The sequence below is a fragment of the Macrobrachium nipponense genome, chromosome 26 (genome assembly GCF_015104395.2).
Source record: "Macrobrachium nipponense isolate FS-2020 chromosome 26, ASM1510439v2, whole genome shotgun sequence".
Classification (NCBI taxonomy): domain Eukaryota; kingdom Metazoa; phylum Arthropoda; class Malacostraca; order Decapoda; family Palaemonidae; genus Macrobrachium; species Macrobrachium nipponense.
Genome location: NC_087215.1, coordinates 26,964,390 through 26,984,782, shown reverse-complemented (window position 1 = coordinate 26,984,782; position 20,393 = coordinate 26,964,390). Strand labels below are relative to the sequence as shown.

General features: G+C 38.4%; 2 protein-coding genes across 6 annotated transcripts in view; both read right to left on the bottom strand.

Moving 5' to 3' along the window:
• The window catches only part of LOC135200090 (general transcription factor IIH subunit 1-like), a 51,193-nt gene extending 35,870 nt beyond the window's left edge, over window positions 1-15,323 (bottom strand). The window contains exons 1-2 of one of the 5 annotated variants that reach the window (XM_064228405.1): window positions 15,200-15,217; window positions 7,047-7,157 (exon numbers count right to left, since the gene is read on the bottom strand). In XM_064228405.1, the coding sequence (XP_064084475.1) occupies window positions 7,047-7,075 (29 nt within the window). In that variant the 5' untranslated portion in view covers window positions 7,076-7,157; window positions 15,200-15,217. Of the gene's footprint in view, window positions 1-4,224; window positions 4,363-7,046; window positions 7,158-8,059; window positions 8,161-15,199 lie in introns of those variants that run through there. The other 4 variants (XM_064228404.1, XM_064228407.1, XM_064228403.1 and 1 more) reach the window with 4 other exon arrangements.
• Window positions 15,324-16,486: 1,163 nt separating this feature from the next.
• On the bottom strand, window positions 16,487-20,190 carry LOC135200089 (uncharacterized). Its single transcript, XM_064228402.1, is given in 3 exon segments — window positions 16,487-18,602; window positions 18,604-19,350; window positions 19,352-20,190. Coding segments are annotated over 3 exon segments (2,955 nt in total). The 5' UTR covers window positions 20,144-20,190; the 3' UTR covers window positions 16,487-17,186.
• Window positions 20,191-20,393: the final 203 nt, after the last annotated feature.

The following is a 20,393-nucleotide window of genomic DNA, read 5'->3' as shown; positions in this document are numbered from 1 at the left end:
GAGCCATAAAAATATACAAATTTTCATATACATTCTTTATAAATAGTACTTGTTACACATGAAATTAATTAGACTTGCAAGGAATATTGCATTTTTTACTTGGAAAATATATTTGTAATGATTGTAGCACTAAATATATATTCCTATTTTGGCCTCCGCAATTACCACCAAACAAAAAAATACTACAGAAATAAATTATATTACTTAAACTGTGATTTACATTATTGTTGTAGTGCACCTCCCGAGTACTATTCAAGGTTACATATAAAACAAGTTTAACAGACAAACAATCCTGCCACATTTACAATATAAGATGCAACACTGATTATATTTTTCCATCCAGCATAAGCAATCATAGTGTACTGTGTAATATTAATATTGGGAATACAAGAAAAATCTTATTAGCATTTGTAACAACTCTTAAAAAACTACTATATGCCCCATTGCCTATGCCCAAGTTTAACACACAATAACTCTTAGCACTTCCAAATCAATAATTGAAAAATGAAAATCACAATCAAGAATAGTTACGATGAGAAATTGCAAACTAAATCCCCAGCTTTTGTCATCCTGAACCATATAAAAAGGCTTATACTTTCAGCAAAATAGAAAAACCTAATCAGCCAATAAATGACTGAATGACTTGACTTTGAAATGCTGTTTATGGTGATAATTTGTTATGCCATCTAACACTTCTCTCGTCACACAACCTCCACCTTTCCACACCAACACAACCACCATCTGACCTGCATTTAACTTGTGCATATATATACTGTCCATCTCACTTGACACAGAGAAGCTAGTGCAAACAAGGTCTTCCAACTTTTCTCTTCCCAATTTATAACTAATTCTAAGTGTGTCTATCCAATAGCCTTCTCCCTCATACTATGATGCCCATTTCTGGAAAGGATTTACCAAATGTTGCAGTCTTATACCAAGGAATATGTAACAGGAATTCAAAATAATTATTAGAGGATATGTATCTGGACTGGAATGGAATACAAGTTTAGGCCAAAGGCCAAGCACTGGATTATATGAGGTCATTCAGTGTTGGAAAGGAAATTGAGAGTAAGTAGGTTTTAAAGTGTAACGGGAGGAAATCCTCACAGTTGCACTTTGAAATAATTGTTAAGAGAGAGCGGATGGAAAGATGGAAGAAAGATATGAAAAAAGGTACAGTAAAAGGAATGAAAGAGGTTACAACTTGCAGGCAAAGGGACGCTGCAAAGACACTCTAGTAATGCCTCCATTGCACCAGTGAGCTACACTGACAGCACTACCCCCTAACAGAGGTTTTGCATCTGATTTCCAAAATATTCTGAGGTGGCCAAACATAAAATGAAATACAGTAGCTCTTACTTCAAACTAAGAATTTTTATATTTAGCCTGATTCTCAACTCTCGTATATCCAAAACTTCACTCACCAGTTTCTAAACATTTTATTATTTCGTGGCCCCTAGCTGTAACCCATTGCATTCCTTTTACTGTACCTCCATTCATATTTTCTTTCATCCATCTTACTTTCCACTTTCTCCTAACAACTGTTTCATAGTGCAACTGCAAGGTTTTCCTCCTGTTACACCTTCAAAACCTCATTTACATAATTCCCCTTACAGCACTGAATGACCTCACAGGTCACAGCTCTTGGCCTTTGGCCTATTTTTTTACAGTCCAATTCCCAGTCTCCAATACAACACTTAATATTTTATCCAATCACACCCACATAAGTAATCAAATTCATTGAAAGTAAACATCCACAATCATATGGAATGTAAATATTATACATTTATGATTTAGTCATGTCTGTACACTCCCATAAACTTCACTTCTTACAAAAAACCCTCTGAGCATGAGCCTCCTTATCTTGCCCTAGTGCCACCAAGTCACACTTTGCAGTGCCAGAGATGAGGGACATTACAAGTACATAGGTACAAAGATAGTAGTACAGACCTGGTCAATGAGAATCAGTTTTCAATGAAAGGTGGAATAATTGGCATTTACTGATGGTGATAGGAAGCTCTGGGGAGGTGTTATTAATACTGTACTGGTAAAAGTTTTTTAGTGAATGTCTCATAAGAAAGCTGAAAATTCAATGTTTGCTCACAGCTAAAGATGAATGAGTTATGTGTAATAAGCAATTAACAGGGCCTATAGAAGAACATCTTGCTGTTGACATAATTTGATATTCACAAATAGTTCTAGGTTACATCAGTGACAGAAATGTTAAACAGCACACTCGGGGACAGGGAAGGTAGTAGGAGCTATGTATATGTCAAAGCAAAGTCTATGGGAAAATGTAAATATAAATTAATTGAGTCATGAACAATCATAAATTATTTTTCAAATGCAACGGCCAATGGGGAAGACAAACAAATACCCTTCACCAGCCCAAGAATAAAGGAAACAAGAAAATTGGAATAGCAGAAGATTAAGGTTTTGCTAAGAAGGAAAAAACAGAGTTGCCCTTCATAAGCTGAAGGGGTTGTAAGAATGAAGAAAAACAGATGCAGGAAGAGAATAACAAAACTTGACAGTACAAGGAAACTACAAGGACAAGCCTAGACTTGCATGCAAGCAAGACAAAACCTTTCATGCATGCCATTTAAAAGTACACTGCTTAAAGTTACCCCTGCCTTATGTGAAGCAAACTATGTATAACCACTGAATTTCAAATTACATATTATGGTCTCATATTCTATTGAGTCCCTTTACTAACTTCCAGAACTTAAATTGCAATGCCCCAATTGTAAACAATTGAGAAGAAACATTTTGTGAAAATTCCTAAGTAGCAGGTAATACACAAACTCCATAAATAACATTGTGAAACTTCACCAATAAAAGGTAATATACATATGCAAAAAGCAACATTTGGTGAAAATTCATAAATAAAAGGTAATACACAAACCCATGAGCAAACATTTTATGAAAAATATATAACAGTACCACACAAATCCAGTAACTATAATGGAGCCATATATCACTCTAAAGTTGTGGAAAGGCATCTATTTTCATGAATTTTGAAGAAAAAATTGGTTTATAAATTTTAGGAACTAATTTTATTTCTTTTTACAAATATGAGCATGTTATGAAGGAGGCTCAAATAACAATTTTAATCATTAACATGAGCAGAAAACAAATGTAAAAAGCAGAAATAACTACTGCCATTGTCTAGCTTTCCGTGGAACAGTTATATATATACTAGATCTACCAAACTTTTTTTCCTAAATTTAAAAAACATGTCGGCATATCTAAATTTTCTTTAAGTAAAAGAAAGATTTCCAATTGTACCCTACACTGAATGCAATACAACACCCTTTCATGTTTAACTTCTAGGATGTACTAATTATCATATTGGGAAGTAATTAGGTAAAAGAATACCCTGTAAAACATTGCAGTATCCCTATTATAACTAGCCTGAACAAATCAATAACTTGCCTCAAACAAAACCTATTGGTGAAATACTACCCTACTGAATTAGCCTGTCAGAAAAAAATGGCAACTAGCTAACCCCAGCAAATTTATTTAGGCCTATTCATACGTGTGCTGGCGAACCGTGCCATAAAGATGGCATCTCAACAAGCCATCCCACACTCATTATAGGCCTATGAGGGTTGAATGACCTAAATAACAATACTTTCATCTTTAATCGTGGCCTATGCTTCGCTGAACGATGCACTTCCCTTCGAAGCCCGCCCTTTTACCTTCCCTTCGTCTTCGGCGAGATTAGGCGATTATTTACTCAATAGACGTAATATGATGAGCCTACGAAAAATAGCCCACGACTCCAGCAGGATCCGTACTTCGTGATAACTCCATTAACGACGACTTGTTTCCCAGTCGCCGTTGCCCAATTCGCCGCTGAACAAAAATGTCATCATAGCCAGTCTCTCGCCGACTTGACACCGCTACCCCGCCCGACATTCCTGTAGGTGGGCCCTGCAGACGAAGTTAGCACCTGGAGGATGTGTGCCTCCGTCACCTACCGATAAAACTAGCGACCCCGATCCCCTGCGGAGGATAAAGCACCAACAGGAGAGGAAGTTATTTCACGAGTCCTTCGTAGGAAAGAGAGAGGAACCGACCTCTTCCGCCGAAACACGGGATCAAACGCAGATTCCCAGGCAATTCCAGGGCGGACTCTCCATGTTTCTGTGATTTCGAGCATCAGGAATTACATCTAAGACATAAAAATGACTTAAAAGGACGAGATGACAGTCAATTTACCTATAAAATTGCAACGTACTTTGCCTTTGACGTCTGGCGTAACACTGGGGTGTCTAGACCAAAACATGTGTCGGACAAGTAGAGACATCTAGCGGGGAAGAAAGAAACAACGGGAGTTTCCATGGTAACCTCAGACGCCAGGTGGGATTTATAATTGAAATTTTAACGTTGTCAGAATAGGAGGTCACCAGCTGCTGGTAAAATTGTTTTGAATGCAATATCTTGGATTGCATCAGAAATTCTATTCATTACAAGTCTGGAATGCGACTCTGGAATTGCTCACCATACTTAGGAATTTTCGAGTAGTTTAGTATTATTTTTGAAATGCTTAATAAAACAAATTCGTTCCATTCCTTGCCAATTTACATTCCGTCAAATTCAAACAAATTTAGGACACATATTTGCTTTGAAGTTTTGAAACATAACCACCTATTACCACAAACATGCCGTTAGATGATTGTAGTTAAAAATGTTGACTACCTAATTTACATTTGATTCCCAGACAATCCAAAACCCCGCTGTTGTGTTTTTACTGTAACTCTTGGCCTTTGGGTTCCTGATGATAAAAAAATATAAATTATTAATGATAACTTGTTAAAGAATTATAAATTGTGCATCTATCAAGTGTCCGTGCGCACACATAGCACACTAACATACACACATAAAACAAAAATTATATATCTTTTTAATACTCTCAAGTGACTTGAAATAAAGACAGAAAATGATTCCAAAGAAGCCCTTGAGTATTCTAGACAATCTGGGAGCAGCATCTACATCCCCCCCAACCCCTCAGCTCTGTATGCTAAGTTCCATACAATGATGTAACGGTCTAGGTGAGGTGTCAATGTAAGTGATCAAGTACACGTTGCTTTTGCGGTCTTCCTTTCTTGCTCCATCAATCATGGCGTTCGTGTGATCCATGGCGAATAGCACTCAGGCTTCACACTTGTGGGGAGATCGGGGTGTTAGACAGTCACGGAGCGGTTTAGGAATTATGGTTGAATCAGTTTACTATTTTACCTGATATATATATATATATATATATATATATATATATATATATATAATATATAATGTATGTATATTATATATACATAGGCATTATTTTTCTCCCTTCAGGGTGTGGCTCCAGAATCAGTTACCAAGCTAGTTTTCAGTACTAAATATTTCGGGATGAGGTTGCAAGCCTCATTCCTTTTAGCTTAGCTGTGATACACCACAGTCGACTTAACTACCACATGCATATTTCTTGACACTGATATACCTAGATTCAATTAACAAATATATATAACACATGTATAAATAATGTCGTGGGATGTAGAATTCTGGCCAAAGGCCTTAGCGCTAGGACCTATGAGGTTATTCAACGCTGAAAGGGAGATTGAGAGGGTGGAAAGTCAGATGCTAGAAAACATGAAGGGAGGTACAGTAAAAGAAATGCAAGAGGTTGCTGCAAAGAACCGTAAGTAATGCCTCCAGTGCACCACATGAGGTGTACTGATGGCACTGACCCCCTACGGGATATATATTATAATAATATGGAAAAGTGACAACACTGACGTGTCGTATCGAGAACGTATCCTTTGTTTCCCCCTTCAGACAAAATAATCACACTTATGCGCACTGGCATCTGTTTCCTCGCCGTCAGTTACACCAAACCTGCAGCGTGGATGGCGAAATCCATCGCCATCCCGCAATTAACTCAAGTCAAACAGGTTCCAATCATAATCACGATTCTCGTTCAATCGATCTCGTAGCTTTCTCTCCCACTACGATGAAATTGGCGTTGAATGATACAGTTGCGCGATTCTTTCACCCACTTGAGCTCAGTTAATCATTGTTATCGCCAACACCTATACGAATAGGTTATATTAGCCAACACAGGCAATATGCATAGGATGAGTCACAGCTTGCCAACAAAAATAGGTCAATGCCCTTGAGAACTGCATAAGTAAAAAATAAGGCAAGCGCTCACGGCAATCTGATTTTTTTTTTGAGATACACAAACATACACGAGACACACATAGCTATATATATACATATATATATGTGTATAATTATATATATATATAGATATATATATATATATATTATAAGAGAGAGAGAGAGAGAGAGAGAGAGAGAATTAGACGCAGTACCTTGACTTTCTGATAACTCAAACAAGTACATGACAAAGAAATTATTACCAAGATCCTTTTTAAATGCTAAGTTATTTCTATCATCCGCTATCTCGGGTGCACAAAGAATGACCGATAAGATAAAAGTACAAAGATAAAGCAGGCTCGATTACCGCGAAACATGGCTAGTATTATTTCTTTATATTTACTTGTTAGTGCACGGTGTGTATAATTTGAAGAAAAAAAATAAGTATTTGTGTTGATAATAAATAATTAAGAATTAGTAGTGAATAAATGCCTGGTCTCCATAATAATTAGAATAAAAATACGTTAAGATTCTGTGTGAGAGAGAGAGAGAGAGAGCCCTGTATTCCTGTGGGCGGATCAGGTTATCTTAGATTCTGCAATTTCTGAATATCATTCATGATTAATATGAATATTCATTATTCGTTGCCTTTGTGTGGAATAAAAGATCGTGCGAATTCCCCCCACTTTAAGATTTATCTGAGTATGATAAGTTTTGAATATGAATAATGGGATAAATGCACAATAGATTCATACAAAAACAGTACAAATTAGTAGTAAATAGGCCCAGACATACCTATTTATCAGTTATCAAAAGTATCAATTCTTAGCTAAAGATTACCAAGGAAATACCTCACACAGAAGACTTAGTTGTAAAATATAGATAAAATTTGTACTCACAATTTAATTTTTTTCTTCTTGGGCTGCATCGCGGCTTCTTGAATGCTGTATAGCCGGTGGGTCTCACATATGCGGGGCTTAGACTAATGTCTTAGCCTATATTTTCTAAGGCTGTGGAAATATAATAAACTGCATATAGCTATATTATATATCTATATATATATATATATATATATATATATATATAAAATGATGATTTCATAACCTAAGGAACAGTCCTAACCAGAGATGGGTGTGGGGAAACGAGAAAGTCGGTGGTACGTTCATCTTTTAATTGGTATATCAAGGAAGCTCCCACGTGTAGAGACATTCCACAGCATCGGGTCCTGTATATGCCTACAGAGGTTATAGTAAGCGAGTTTAGAGAGGCCTATTCGTGAAATTATGATGAATTTATGAGAAATCCCATTAAATACAATTTTAATCAATCGGGATCCACAATTGTAATTTTCTTTTTAAAATCTCGCTTTCTGTAGTACTAACCTTCCTCGAAAAACAAAACCATATCCACCGGCTTCTCCCAACCCACATTCATATTCACCCACGTACCCTCCCGACTTTTGTCTTACTCTCGCCTGTTCTTTCACTTATGTTTAAGAGGATGCACATCCTTTGTAAATGCCACAAGGTCGATCTCATTCTCACTGTTACACTAATATCACTGCTTAACACGGTGTAGGTCCTTGCATCAACAGATTCACTATCATCAATTTTACAAATTCAATCACCGCACGTTTCCCTAGCAGCCATCACCTCACCATGCTGACACAAGTTCTTGATCTTTCAAAACACAAATAAAATTCTTTTTGCATCAATTAACAGTAGTGGTTTTTAGTCATTTTGTGTTCGATTTCATAAAGAGGAAAGTTTTGATGTACAACGGATGCTGTAGCCCAGCGAAGGGCATGACAGTAATGCATAAACCCCATTGTAGAGAACACTCGTTACAAAGGGTGAAAATACGAGCTGGAAAACACCCAGAAGGACCACGTGGGAGACCCGGTGATTCACACCTGCACCGACGATCGATCTCGAAGCCACGGAGTCAGGGAGATGACTGACCGCCGGGAGAAAGAGGCGAGACACAGAGTCGCGAATGCAAGACGGCTGACGGGGAAGTGAAACAGAGATTTTATTCGCTAGCTGGCAACTTTGCGCCTGTCGCCGTGCATTCTAATTGTTCTTCGCCCCATTAAATTGCTATCTGGCACCTGTCTATCACCGCTTTACCTACTGGGAAGTCTTTTATTTCTTCTGGGCAATATTATGGCTTCTTTGCTGAAATGCTTTGAAACTTATTTATATATAATCATTCAGAAGAATGACTAACAAATTATAACTGTCGTTAACACAAAATTAAATAGAATAAAAGTACTAGGTAACTGTCGAGGTGGCATTGACATCAATACGATTTTGCTGATTTTTTTTGCGTATGGAATACAAATCGTGACCTGACCGATGAACAATGAATATGCTATGAGGAACATGATCCTCAAAATTCTCCAGAAGCAAAGCTGGAAAACTAAACAAGCATATCAGAGATATAATCGATATTAATCTAACATTATTTTTTTCTTACAGTATAGGTACAGCGAGTAACGATACAGTAAATTAAGGAGGAACTGAACATACAATATGCTGCTTTATTGACATCGCAAAAATTTTCTCTGTCTTGTTTGGTCAATGAATCTGCAACCCCATCACTAGTGACACCAACAATGTCTCTGGATGTTCTACTATAAGCAAGGCCATCCATCAGTTGTTCGTCGTCCAACATGGCATTTCTATGCCGATTTTACCAGGCACGGAGTAGGACGGATCTAGAGTTAACGTATTCTCTATACGTTGGGACAGAAAACGGGTCTTCCCACCGTCACAATATGGTGATGGACAATACAATTTTGTGCTTCAAAAATGTCTCAACACAGAAACGCATCGCTTCCTTAATTAACAAATGGGTAGATCTATAGTACTATTCCGCGGCGGCCTAGACTATGGCAGTTGCGGGTTTTCTATGCAGTTTTACCTCCTGAACAAGAATTTTAAATAATATTTATTCAGACGACTGTAATTAACCCCCAGGGGCCAGTACTAAACACGGTGAAATACATTGGACGCCCCAATCTGTAGTGGATGTCGTATCCGCCGTTACGTTCCTTGCAGTCCGTGCGGAACTATTCTTTAGAATTACCAACAAATGCATTGAGAATTGGAAGACGAGGATCCTTTCTTTCCATCACAATCTCTTAATCCTTTCGCTTTTTTTATGCATTCAAGGACTGACACAAGTTTCGGATAAAGCCTGACAGTTGGTCGAGTGAAATTTGTCTGTCTCTGGGGTAATAGTCTAACTTCTTTAGAATTTTGGCATGATGAAAAAACTCATGTTGAATTTGGTTAAGTTAGTCTGAAAGTTATATGGTAGATATTTTGACACATACACACGTGCGTGTATGTGTGTGTGTGTGTGTGTGTCAAAACATTCTTGGACCTTCCTGAAATTTCTGGATTCATTCATTCCTTTTTTTTCTAGAACCGTAACTTAGGTCTCAATTCTAAACAATTTGGGTTTGAAACCGTCTAATTCCTTCCCTCCTCCGTAGACTTAGCTTTCCCCTGGACCATGAATACCGAAAAACTTTTATTATAAATGCATAGTACATTCTCTCTCTCTCTCTCTCTCTCTCTCTCTCTCTCTCTCTCTCTCTCTCTCTCTCTCTCTATATATATATATATATATATATATATATATATATATATATATATATATATAATGTGTGCGAGCACACGTGAGTGTGTATGGATTGGGAATATTATGGCAACGAAAAATTATTAAGTAATTTATTATTGCTTAACGGCGAAGGTTATGCTCTACTATCACCTGTAGTATTCATTTACTTGCTCTCTCTCTCTCTCTCTCTCTCTCTCTCTCTCTCTCTCTCTCTCTCTCTCTCTCTCTCTCTCTCTCTCTCTCTCTAAGTTGTCAAAAAAGGTATTCTACGAAACATTATCGCAGAGTCCTACTTACCAAAATACGACACTCCCACCGAACTGAATAATCTAGAAATTCCAGCTATTTGGCATAACGTTAGAGTTCTGAGCTTATCGTGAATGGGGTCGTCTTAGGCATGGGCGCACAGAGGCCAGTGTTAACATATTTTTCACGAGAGGTATCCTCGCAGAGTGGATAATCTTTGGTTTACACCATGTTATTTAAATAAACACTGGCTATATAATATTTGCTATTGTTGCAAGTACCAATAAATCTAAAGGGTTGATTATATTAACCGTTTGCAATATTATTCACACTGATGGGTTGGTGGGTAGTATGGATCCAGTGCACTGCTCTGCCTAGGTCCAACAGTGCTACTAAGATAGCCCTTGCCTTGTAATTATCTAGTATGTGTAATGAACCAATTGTGATTAGCTTACAACAACAAAATTTAACAGTATGGGAAATGCGCGATACATAATTACCTACAATGATCCGCTGTGAATCTTCGATGATACAGGGAATTTCAGCGAAATATTCAAGATGTTTTGGCTATCTCATAATAAGGCTCACGCATTGTGTTATTCAGAGCTCAAGTATCGTTTATTTTTACTTTAATATCAGAACAGGTCTACGATAGAAAACGGTTCCATCTGGTACTTTTAGTTTCCAAAGAAAACTAAAGTTTTGTTGTTTCTCCGGGTAACTATTCTAAATTATCTGTCTCAAAGTGAGAATTTCGGTTAAAAGGAGTCAAAGTTTTAAGGTTTACATATTGTAATATTTATTAAATGAGTGTTATATAATGCTAGTGCCCTTGTTTTACCCCAGATTTAACCCATAACCATTGCTCGCTTTATATTTTAGAAATGACTAACTATTGATTCTTCATCTGTGAATTATTTCCTCCATTTTGCATACTTTTTAATGAGAATTTCTTCCTTCCTGTAATTCTTCAACTGAAAACCCTTATGGACAGATTCAACAGACGTTAAACCCAACAAGGCTCCGATGTGAAATCGAGAGCTATAGGAAAGGTTAAAAAATAAATATGAGGGGACAAACTAAAACGTTACATCTGATATTCAGGAGACGTCAGCAGAGCGCAGAAATGAATTTGCTCCTTGCTTAAATATTTGGAGACCAGAAGATTACACTACTGCACTCAGCAAACTATTCCTCATTTTAATTGTAGCCAAAATAAAACTAGCTAGAAACAACACGCTGTTTGCACCAGCAGCCTGCCTAGTGTTGCGAGCAAAAACATCTAGGTCGGGTAAAGAAGAGTGCAGAGGATGTTTGTTGTCGTAGTACGTTTTATGCAACAGACATATTAAACTCACTTTACGTCTATTTTATGAGTCAACATTAAGAGTTGGTAAAAACTAAATTTGACTGATGACAGATCTCTATTTAAGGATTCTGCAACCATAGACCGATGATGGGAACAACATTTAGAAGAGTAGCATCATCGGCGTACGCAATCAGTTTTTTCTCCAGTATAGATCATAAATAGCAAAGGTCCAAGAACATTACCACGAGGAACACCTGAAATGACACTGCTAACGCTACAATATGGCCATCAGCAGTCCCTTTGGCGTTTACTTGTTAACAATTCTTTTGGAATATTGTCAGTAAAAGATCCAAGAACTCTTAATAATCTTAGCTTGTAGATAAGATTATTAAGAGTTCTTGGATCTTTTACTGATAATATTCCCCCATAGCTTGTAGATAAGTGTTTCATGATTCTCACGGTCGAGGGTTACAGTAAAACAGAGACCGACAATGCGTGCCTCTGCACCTTCATCAATAGCACTCTGCAAGACGGTGGATTCGACAAGAGTGTATCACAAGTACCAAGGCCAAACTGTAATTATGAGAGCAGATTATCATCTTCAACTAACTTACTAAGATGCTTAAAGAGCAGTTTCTCAAAAACCTTATGCAAAACAGGGGTAATTGAAATCGGCCTATGTTCATTGGAGCATGAAGACGGTATGAGTCCCTTTAGTAATGCAGCAACGTTTCCTTTCTTCCAGACGGAAGGAAACTTGCAAATCCAATTAACCTTCTGAAAAAAGTGGTGATCTGAGAACCAATTCAATCAGCAGTCTTTAAAAAAAATGGGCGGGGCCGTCTATGCCGCCATAACCATATCTAGGCTCTGAAACAACGTTTTGAATTCCATAGGCCTGAAGCCATTGAATTATTTGAACACGGCTTAGACTCTGGAAAGCATATCCTTCTTGTTACTTGTTACTTGGTGACGGCTCATCCAGATCACGCACCACTTCCAAAGCGCTCGCTGGACCCTCCATTATCCAATAACAGTTTACTCCATCAGAAGTATTTGATGATATACTGCATATTAAAGGTTTTAAGTTTCTTTTTGGAAGTCTTCAAGTCCTCAATCAGCTTCAGCTCAAGAGGAAGCTTGTTGTATAATCTAGGACAGGGAATTTCAACCTCGGGTACGCCAAGGGTCTGTCAGGGGGTACGCGCTGCCCATGGCACTCGAATGAATGTTAGATGCCGACCTTCAATGCACTTTAGCAAAATCTGCTCCTCGGCCAACTAGAATAGTTAATGAAAACAGTTTCACCCATTTCATTAACTACGTTTGCGGCTGATGTAATGATAATGTATTTTGCTTTTGCAGCTCAGTACCGTAACCTTGAAAATTTACTGCATAGCCAGAAGTAAATAATTATGAAAAATTGTCTTTGTTTTTATGGAATTCTTTATGTTTACAATATTATTGGTTATGTCAGGAGAATTATGTACTTACTTCCCCTCTGTACAGTTTTTCTGAGTTAGTTTTGTTTTCCACGTTATACAAAGTGAAGGGGGTACATACTGACATTACAAATAGCCGAAAGAGTACGTGGAGAGGAAAAGGTTGAAAACCCATGATCTAGGAGCTGCATTTTTAAAGGAACTGAAGCCACAGACTGAGGAAAAACGCTGTTCAACCAATTTGAAACCATCTGTAAGTAGTCGTGCACCAGGTTGGTTTATTGGTTGAGGGATATCATCTAAGGCATTTGCAAAATCACCCTTCCTCTCAGTGATCTTCTGAGATAATTGTTTATACTTTTATCAACAGATTCTTTGATCTTCTGAGACAAATGTTTATACTTAATGATCAACAGATTCTTTGATCTTCTGAGATAATTGTTTATGCTTAATGATTAACAGATTCTTTGACCTTCTGAGACAATTGTTCATACTTAATGATTAACAGATTATTTGACCTTCTGAGACAATTGTTCATACTTAATGATTAACAGATTCTTTGATCTTCTGAGACAATTGTTTCTACTTAATGATCAACAGATTCTTTGATCTTCTGAGACAATTGTTTATACTTGATGATCAACAGATTCTTTGACCTTCTGAGACAATTGTTCATACTTAATGATTAACAGATTCTTTGATCTTCTGAGATAATTGTTCATACTTAATGATCAACAGATTCTTTGATCTTCTGAGACAATTGTTTATACTTAATGATCAACAGATTCTTTGATCTTCTGAGACAATTGTTTATACTTAATGATCAACAGATTCTCTCCTTGAACTTTGTCAGCATAGGTTAAGGAGCGGCCATATTTTTCATTTTCAAATAAATTTTCTTTTCAAGACTCAAATTTCGTAGCCCAATCTCGCACACCGGCAACTGGGCCATATGCAAAGTCAGCACTCCTTTCGGTAAGTGCGGTGGACAGCTGGTCCTACATCTCAGCAATTTGGGCCTTTTGACTCTCATTCCTTTTCAGGCTTCTTAAATTTATCTTAGAACTTCATCATTATCTCGCCATTTCCAGGCAAACTTATAGCAGTTTGGGCATAGCTACTTCAATTTCGTAGTGTTCTTTTTGCTGACTTCACCAAGATGCAAACATTTGGTGGCACCAATAACCACATTCACATCCAAAGCATTCTCCTTGTACGCTATCATCTTTCCTGCAAGAAGGAAAGGTCACTACAATGCTTTTACTAGCCAAAATGACTACACAGTAAAACACGTTGGATCCGCTCGCTTTCAATTTCAAAAGATCAATCACAATATTTGCTCACACAGAGCCAAGACTTCTACCTCCTGTTTTTAGGGTATTTCCACCAGCTCCTACAAGGGGAGGCACGCTTGAATCAACACCAAAGTGATGACTAGACAGTAAACAACCACTTACGGCCATCATCGCTGGAGAACAAGGTCTCATTTGTGCCCTCATTATAAGCTCTCTCATAGACAACCTGAGATTGAACTCTTAGCTGAAATTACGCCACAGAAAGCCCGATCAACGGTTCCCCATTGAATAATAAGCTTCTTGTTTTTCACTCTAGGCAAGCTTGAATGTAGCACTGAACCATGGCTTATCTTTAAGAAAAAACTTTAAAGGGTTTTAGAAGGATCTATCTTCTCAATGATATACTTTAGGTGAATCATTCAAACACTCAGTATTCGGACTTTTATAAATATCTTTCCATTTAAGCTCAATATTATCACAGTGAAAAGTATTCCAAATGACTCGGGATTTTAAGTGTAGCTACCTTTCTCGAAAGGAGAACATCGAGAACAACCTGATTCATCTCCACATTACCCCCTAATCAAACAATGCTCAGATAAACCCACCGTGTAAGCCTACGCCACACGACACAATTCCTGGTGCCGGAATGGTGTAAGTTTAGTTATTAACTACGCCCATGTGACGCCATTTGTAGTGGCCACAACCATGATCTACTCACAGCCAGAAATAAGGAAGAAATCTAGAGCAGCAACACCACTTAGTTGAAATATAGAAACCGACTTCATTCAGATTCACAACATTAAAAGCTTACGAATAATGGTCACGGTTTTCTTTTATACTTCACATGTTATATTCCGCTCTGTCAACTTCTGGGCCTAATTATGTCCCATCACGATTTACACCAGACCTCCTATGGCCTTATGCAAATTTATAGGCCTTGATTTTTGGCCGGCTCGTCTTGCAGTGGTGGATACCAACAAATTAGAAACTCGACCCAACGTTTCTCAGTCAACACAAAATCTACCTTCTTTACTACTTGGAGTTTTACTTCTGACAACAATTTTACCACTGGAGTAATGATTCATATCGTAAACTTAGTTTTTCGTTCACAGGGAGGAGATTGCCCTTACCTTAGACCTTGGCCCGTACAATGTTCTTACTGATTTTACTTGTCATTTACACTTCAAGATAAATAACAATGAAACAAAGCGTGTCCTAAGTAAGACTACACCAAAATGATGGCCAAATTCGACTATGGCCGAACTGGTACTAGTTTGTGGACGAAACGACCTCTGGATTAGGAACGAACTGGGTGGTACCGGAAACTTTCGAAAACTTATTGATAATGATGCATAAAAAAAGGATGCCATCCCATCAGCTGTTTACTGGGTTCCTTTTATTCCGTATCGTAACTGCTCTTACATAGGTAGGTCTTTGGTTTTTCTTAAATATTTTTCACGTCTTCTGAGTTGTGTCTATTATTAGACCATTCGTGAGAGGTGCACTAGTTACACAGGACTGATTTGAGCATATCGTTCATGTCTAAAATGCTAGAATGATTTTAATTTTGAACACCTACTTACTCTTTTGGAAAGGGTTGATGCTTTACCGGTCAGTCAGTCACCGTATAAAGAATTCTGATCTATAAAGACCGCTGTAAGGTCTGTTGTAAATAAATGATCTATTGGAAGTGTGGTACTGCAGCATTACTTGATCTTAGTGCAGCTTTCTGGCTAAGTTGTGCATGAGTGACCCAATTGTTTGTCAGTTACTCCTATTATTGTTATCAGTACTTGCATCATTGGGGTACTTGTTTAATAGAACCTCGTGTTAATTGAACTGTTCTCAAATTGCCGTAGTATTTGTATATCTATATCTGTGGTTGAGTGGTGGCCTCAGGTTGACTTATGCACGAGGTGACACTGTAACCAATGTTACCAGACCCTGGGCAGCCACAGTTTCTGTACCATTCCCGTTCAGTCTTGGCTTCGAGTTGCCTCCTTGATAATTAGGCCTTTTTTTCATTAAGCTTACCGTTTCTGAAAGAATAAGTCATGGCATTGGCATCTACGATAACATAAGGTATGGTAGTATAAACTAATAAGGTTATATTTTAGTTTAACTTGGATTTTTCAAAATATGTGATTATGGGAGATCTCCGAGCATAAGTTAAATACTTACTAATTTAAAAGACCAAGTAATTGCCAGATTTTCTTTTTGCTTATTTAGGTTCATGAATGATGTAAACATATTGACTGAATGGAGAAATGCCATCAAAAATTATAAAAATTAACTAAAAAAGAAAAATGAGGTTTGAGGGAGGGATGAACTAAAGGGTCAATCGTGGCGCCAACCAAAATAAACCTATAAAATAAATATTAGGTTGCACTTAAAGTAAAACGTAATTGAAACAAACATTTGAAATTCAAGTGTTTTTAATATTCCGCAGCTCAGACACGGCAATGAACTCAATCACTGAGTGGGAGCTGCTCATCTGCTTATAAAGTAGTTATTTGTGATATAACAATAATTATCTGTACAAAATATGATTCCTAGAGTATCTAAGAGTAACATCATTTATTGACATAAAATAAACTCTGATTACAATAAGAATTCCGAATGCAACACTTAATGACCAGAAATTATGACACAGAAGAAAATGGTACAGACTACAGAAGAAATTTCATTTGCTAATTTATCAATGTACAAAATTTACATAAACATTTAACTTCTTTCGTTGATTAAAAGATTTGCCTTTTTACAAAACTGATGCTAACTGGATATGAGCAACAACAATTATATGTTTGTAACAAGGCATTAAATAATATTAATATAATTGTATAATGACCCTAATAAAAAAAGGGGGGGGCCAGATATTGGATTTGTGAACAAGATTTCATGTTTAATTGATATTAACTATTGTATTACAAATGCCTATTAATTCTTGTGGGCATACATGATTAAACTGAGATAACATTTTGTTAATTATATTTCATATCAAGCCCTCAATATATATTACGAGGATTAATACCATATATACTTTTGTTAACAACAGTAAGTTTGGCTATGGAAAAAACTTTCAATTATACAATAGTAAAGAAGAGAGTGATCTGAATTTCAAGTTTGTGTAAATCTGTAGATCGATATTTTGTGCTTAGTTGGGCTTCTGATCTCCAGGAGCGAAGTGTGGTGTTGGAGACAGTGTTTCACGAGATATTTGTTTTCGTAGAATCTAGCAGAGCAGACGCCACAGCTGTACTGGGGTCTCAGAATGTGCAGCAACCCACGGTGTCTGGAACCAATGTGGCCACTGAGAGACTCATTGTCGCAGAACTTCACATGGCAGCTGCTGCACCGGAACATGCGCAGCGGAGAGTACAGCTTGAGATGTGTGAAGGGCGATATATTCGATGCTTCGCTGTCAACGGATCTCTGATTACAAGCGATCTGCATCATCTCCTCGACAGTGTGGCAACCGTTTGTCTCCATTGGTGGTGGAAGCTCTGGCACTCGTGGGACTGGTACAGGTTTCGGCCGGCGGAACGTCCTGGTATGCTTAGTAGGAACCACCTCCTTCCCTGTGTGAGAACCTTCGGTAATCAGCTTCTTCGCATTGTCCACCAACTTACTCGCACCTGACTTTCGGTTACTAAGATCTCTTTCACTGATGTTCTCCTTGTCTTTCTTCTTGAATGCCTTTCTTGAACGGATGCCAAGGCCCAGTCGTCGTCTCTTCCGCTCACCTCCAGCCTTATCGTTCAGGTCCATGAAATCTGCAGCAGACAGGCTGTCTATTCGTATGGGTATGGTCCTCTGCACTCCAGTTGCAGTTGCTTCCTTTCGCTGATTTTCCATCTGCTGTATCTGATTTAAGTTGTTCTGCTGTTGGTGTTCCACACTACGCTCTGGGGTACAGTGCTCTGGTGACTCGGGCACAAACACTTCTTCACTAGTTACTGGTGGCACACTAAAACGGAGTTCTCTCTTAACGCTTGGTTTTCTGATAAATTCACTCTTATTACGTAAGATTCCCTTACTGACAGAAGTGGGAAGTTGCTTTTTCACTTCCTTGTCTGTCTCTTCTTTTGCATTATTTGGATTGATTTTGGCTGGTTGTGGCTGTAGGGTCATGGGAGACTTCAGAATGCCTTGATGAGAAGACCAAGTAGCATCTAAATTGAGGGCTTCCATGTTTCTCTTTGAATCAGCCGACAGAATACTCATTGAATTCAACTTGTTACTAAGTCCAGGTGTTGAGGTGATTCCTGGTTGAAAAGCTATAACTTCTGAAACATCTGTGGAAGAAATACTCTTGAGTGACTCCCGATTGCTATTGCCAGAATACGGCTGGAATTTAGACTGAACCATCTTCTCAAAATCATTAAAGTGCAACTGCTGCATATGATACAGTAACACCTGTTCTCCAGTTTTGCCATGAGGAACTTTCTTTATACAAAATGGGCACTGGATACCTGATGTATCAGACATGATGCAATTCTTCTTCTCTAAAATCTCAACGACTGATGCTCTGTGGGAAGTCTATTAAATGTTTTGGTAAGACAGAGACATTGAAAAATCGAGCCTGACAAATTGGGCAAAATTGAATTTTCACTTCCCCTGGTTTGCTATCCACCATAGAGTTGAGTTCTTCCTTATGTTGTTTGTGGATGTGACTTCCCAGACTCTTTTCATAACCAAAATACCGCGGGCAAAATGGACAAAATATATTTCTAGGCTGGTGACCAGCATAGGACGCCAACTTGGTGGCAAGATCAGCCAGTACTGATCCATTAAATGGACTGGCAACTTGGGGACTTTTGACATATGGAGAACTCATCTCAACATAACCTGGAGAAGGGCCTACAGGAGTCTGAGGTTCTTGGAATGAACGCTTCAGTTCCTCACATTCACTGTCGCTGAGAGAATCTCTTTCTTCTTTGGCCCCAGTCCATAATTCAATATAACTATGGTGGAACCGCGGTGGTGGGACTGCTGTTACTGCTGCTCCTCCTCCCCCTCTGGGAGTAGACGGTGCACTGTTACTACCACCTGTCTCTAATGCTACAGCTAACTTCTGGAGGGGTGAAGCTGGAGCGTAATTGCGAGTGGGAATATTGACATATTGTGGCATTTGCATGGGATGAAACCCTACTTCACTTATTGTGGGTAGAGCAGAATCTGGTGCAAGGGCGGGTGGAGCATGTTGTGATGGCAAGTGCTTAACTGATGCTGGTAGAGCCTGTGCACCTGGACCAGGCATGTTGTCATACTGAGACTTAGGACGTATTAACTGTTGTTGCTCTCTCTGCAGTATCTGATGGGAGTTTGGATTTAAGTTCATACCTATGTTCACTCTGCCCATGTGAATGGTGGTCAGTGTGGAAATTCAAGTTATGATATTCTACACGATACTGAACGTGCTGATAGTTGGCTTGAGTTGTAGTGGCACCAGTGCTTTGTGCTCGGGGCCTCACACTTTGATCATAGAAACGTTTCTCTACAACAGCAGACTGTGTATGCCTCAGGTTACCTCCTTTTCCAACTGTCTCTAATAAGTATCTTGGCTGTGGTTGGGGTCCTTCACCCTGATTGTGACCAACACTAGTGATTACTGGGACATGAGCAACAGTGCTCCTAGGAACAACACTAGGTACAGCAAACTGGCCCTCTGCATCCTTTGGTGCTAGCATACCCTGAGCAGGAAGAGGCAAACCAGAAGTCTTTCCAGAGGGCTGATTAACAATGTGAGCTAGGTTGGTTGTTGGGCCATTCTTGTGAGTAACCACACTTGACCGGATAAAAGAAATTTGCCTCACGGGCTCTTGGGTGTGGTGGTGTACAGGTACACTGACATTGCCAGCTGCGACTTCTTGAAAGTTGACCTTGGCCTGGGGTTGAGCTGCAGCGGAAAGGCAGCCAGTTTGGGGAGCCTGGGCGGATTCCATTGCTTCTGGAGGGAGCTGTAACTCTAAGTACTGTAAATCCGCAATATTCTGATTGATATTTGCCAGCACTTTCGATAAGTCAGCCTCCATCACAGTCTCGCTGCTTGAATTTCCGAAGACATCATCCATTCTTGTAAGGATTCAGACACAATCTGTAAAGAAAAGAGAAGGACATTAGTGTTTCGAAAATCTAAAAATATACAAATACGCAAAATTATGTTAACTATTTGGTTGTCTGGGAAACTAAAGTATTAAAACCGCCAAAGCTACTTATCATATGCATAGTGAAAGAGTCCTTCCAAAATTCATAAGATTTTTGGAAACAATATACCGTAGTATGTGAAGAGTAACAAACAAAATGTGAAGACTTGGAAAAAAA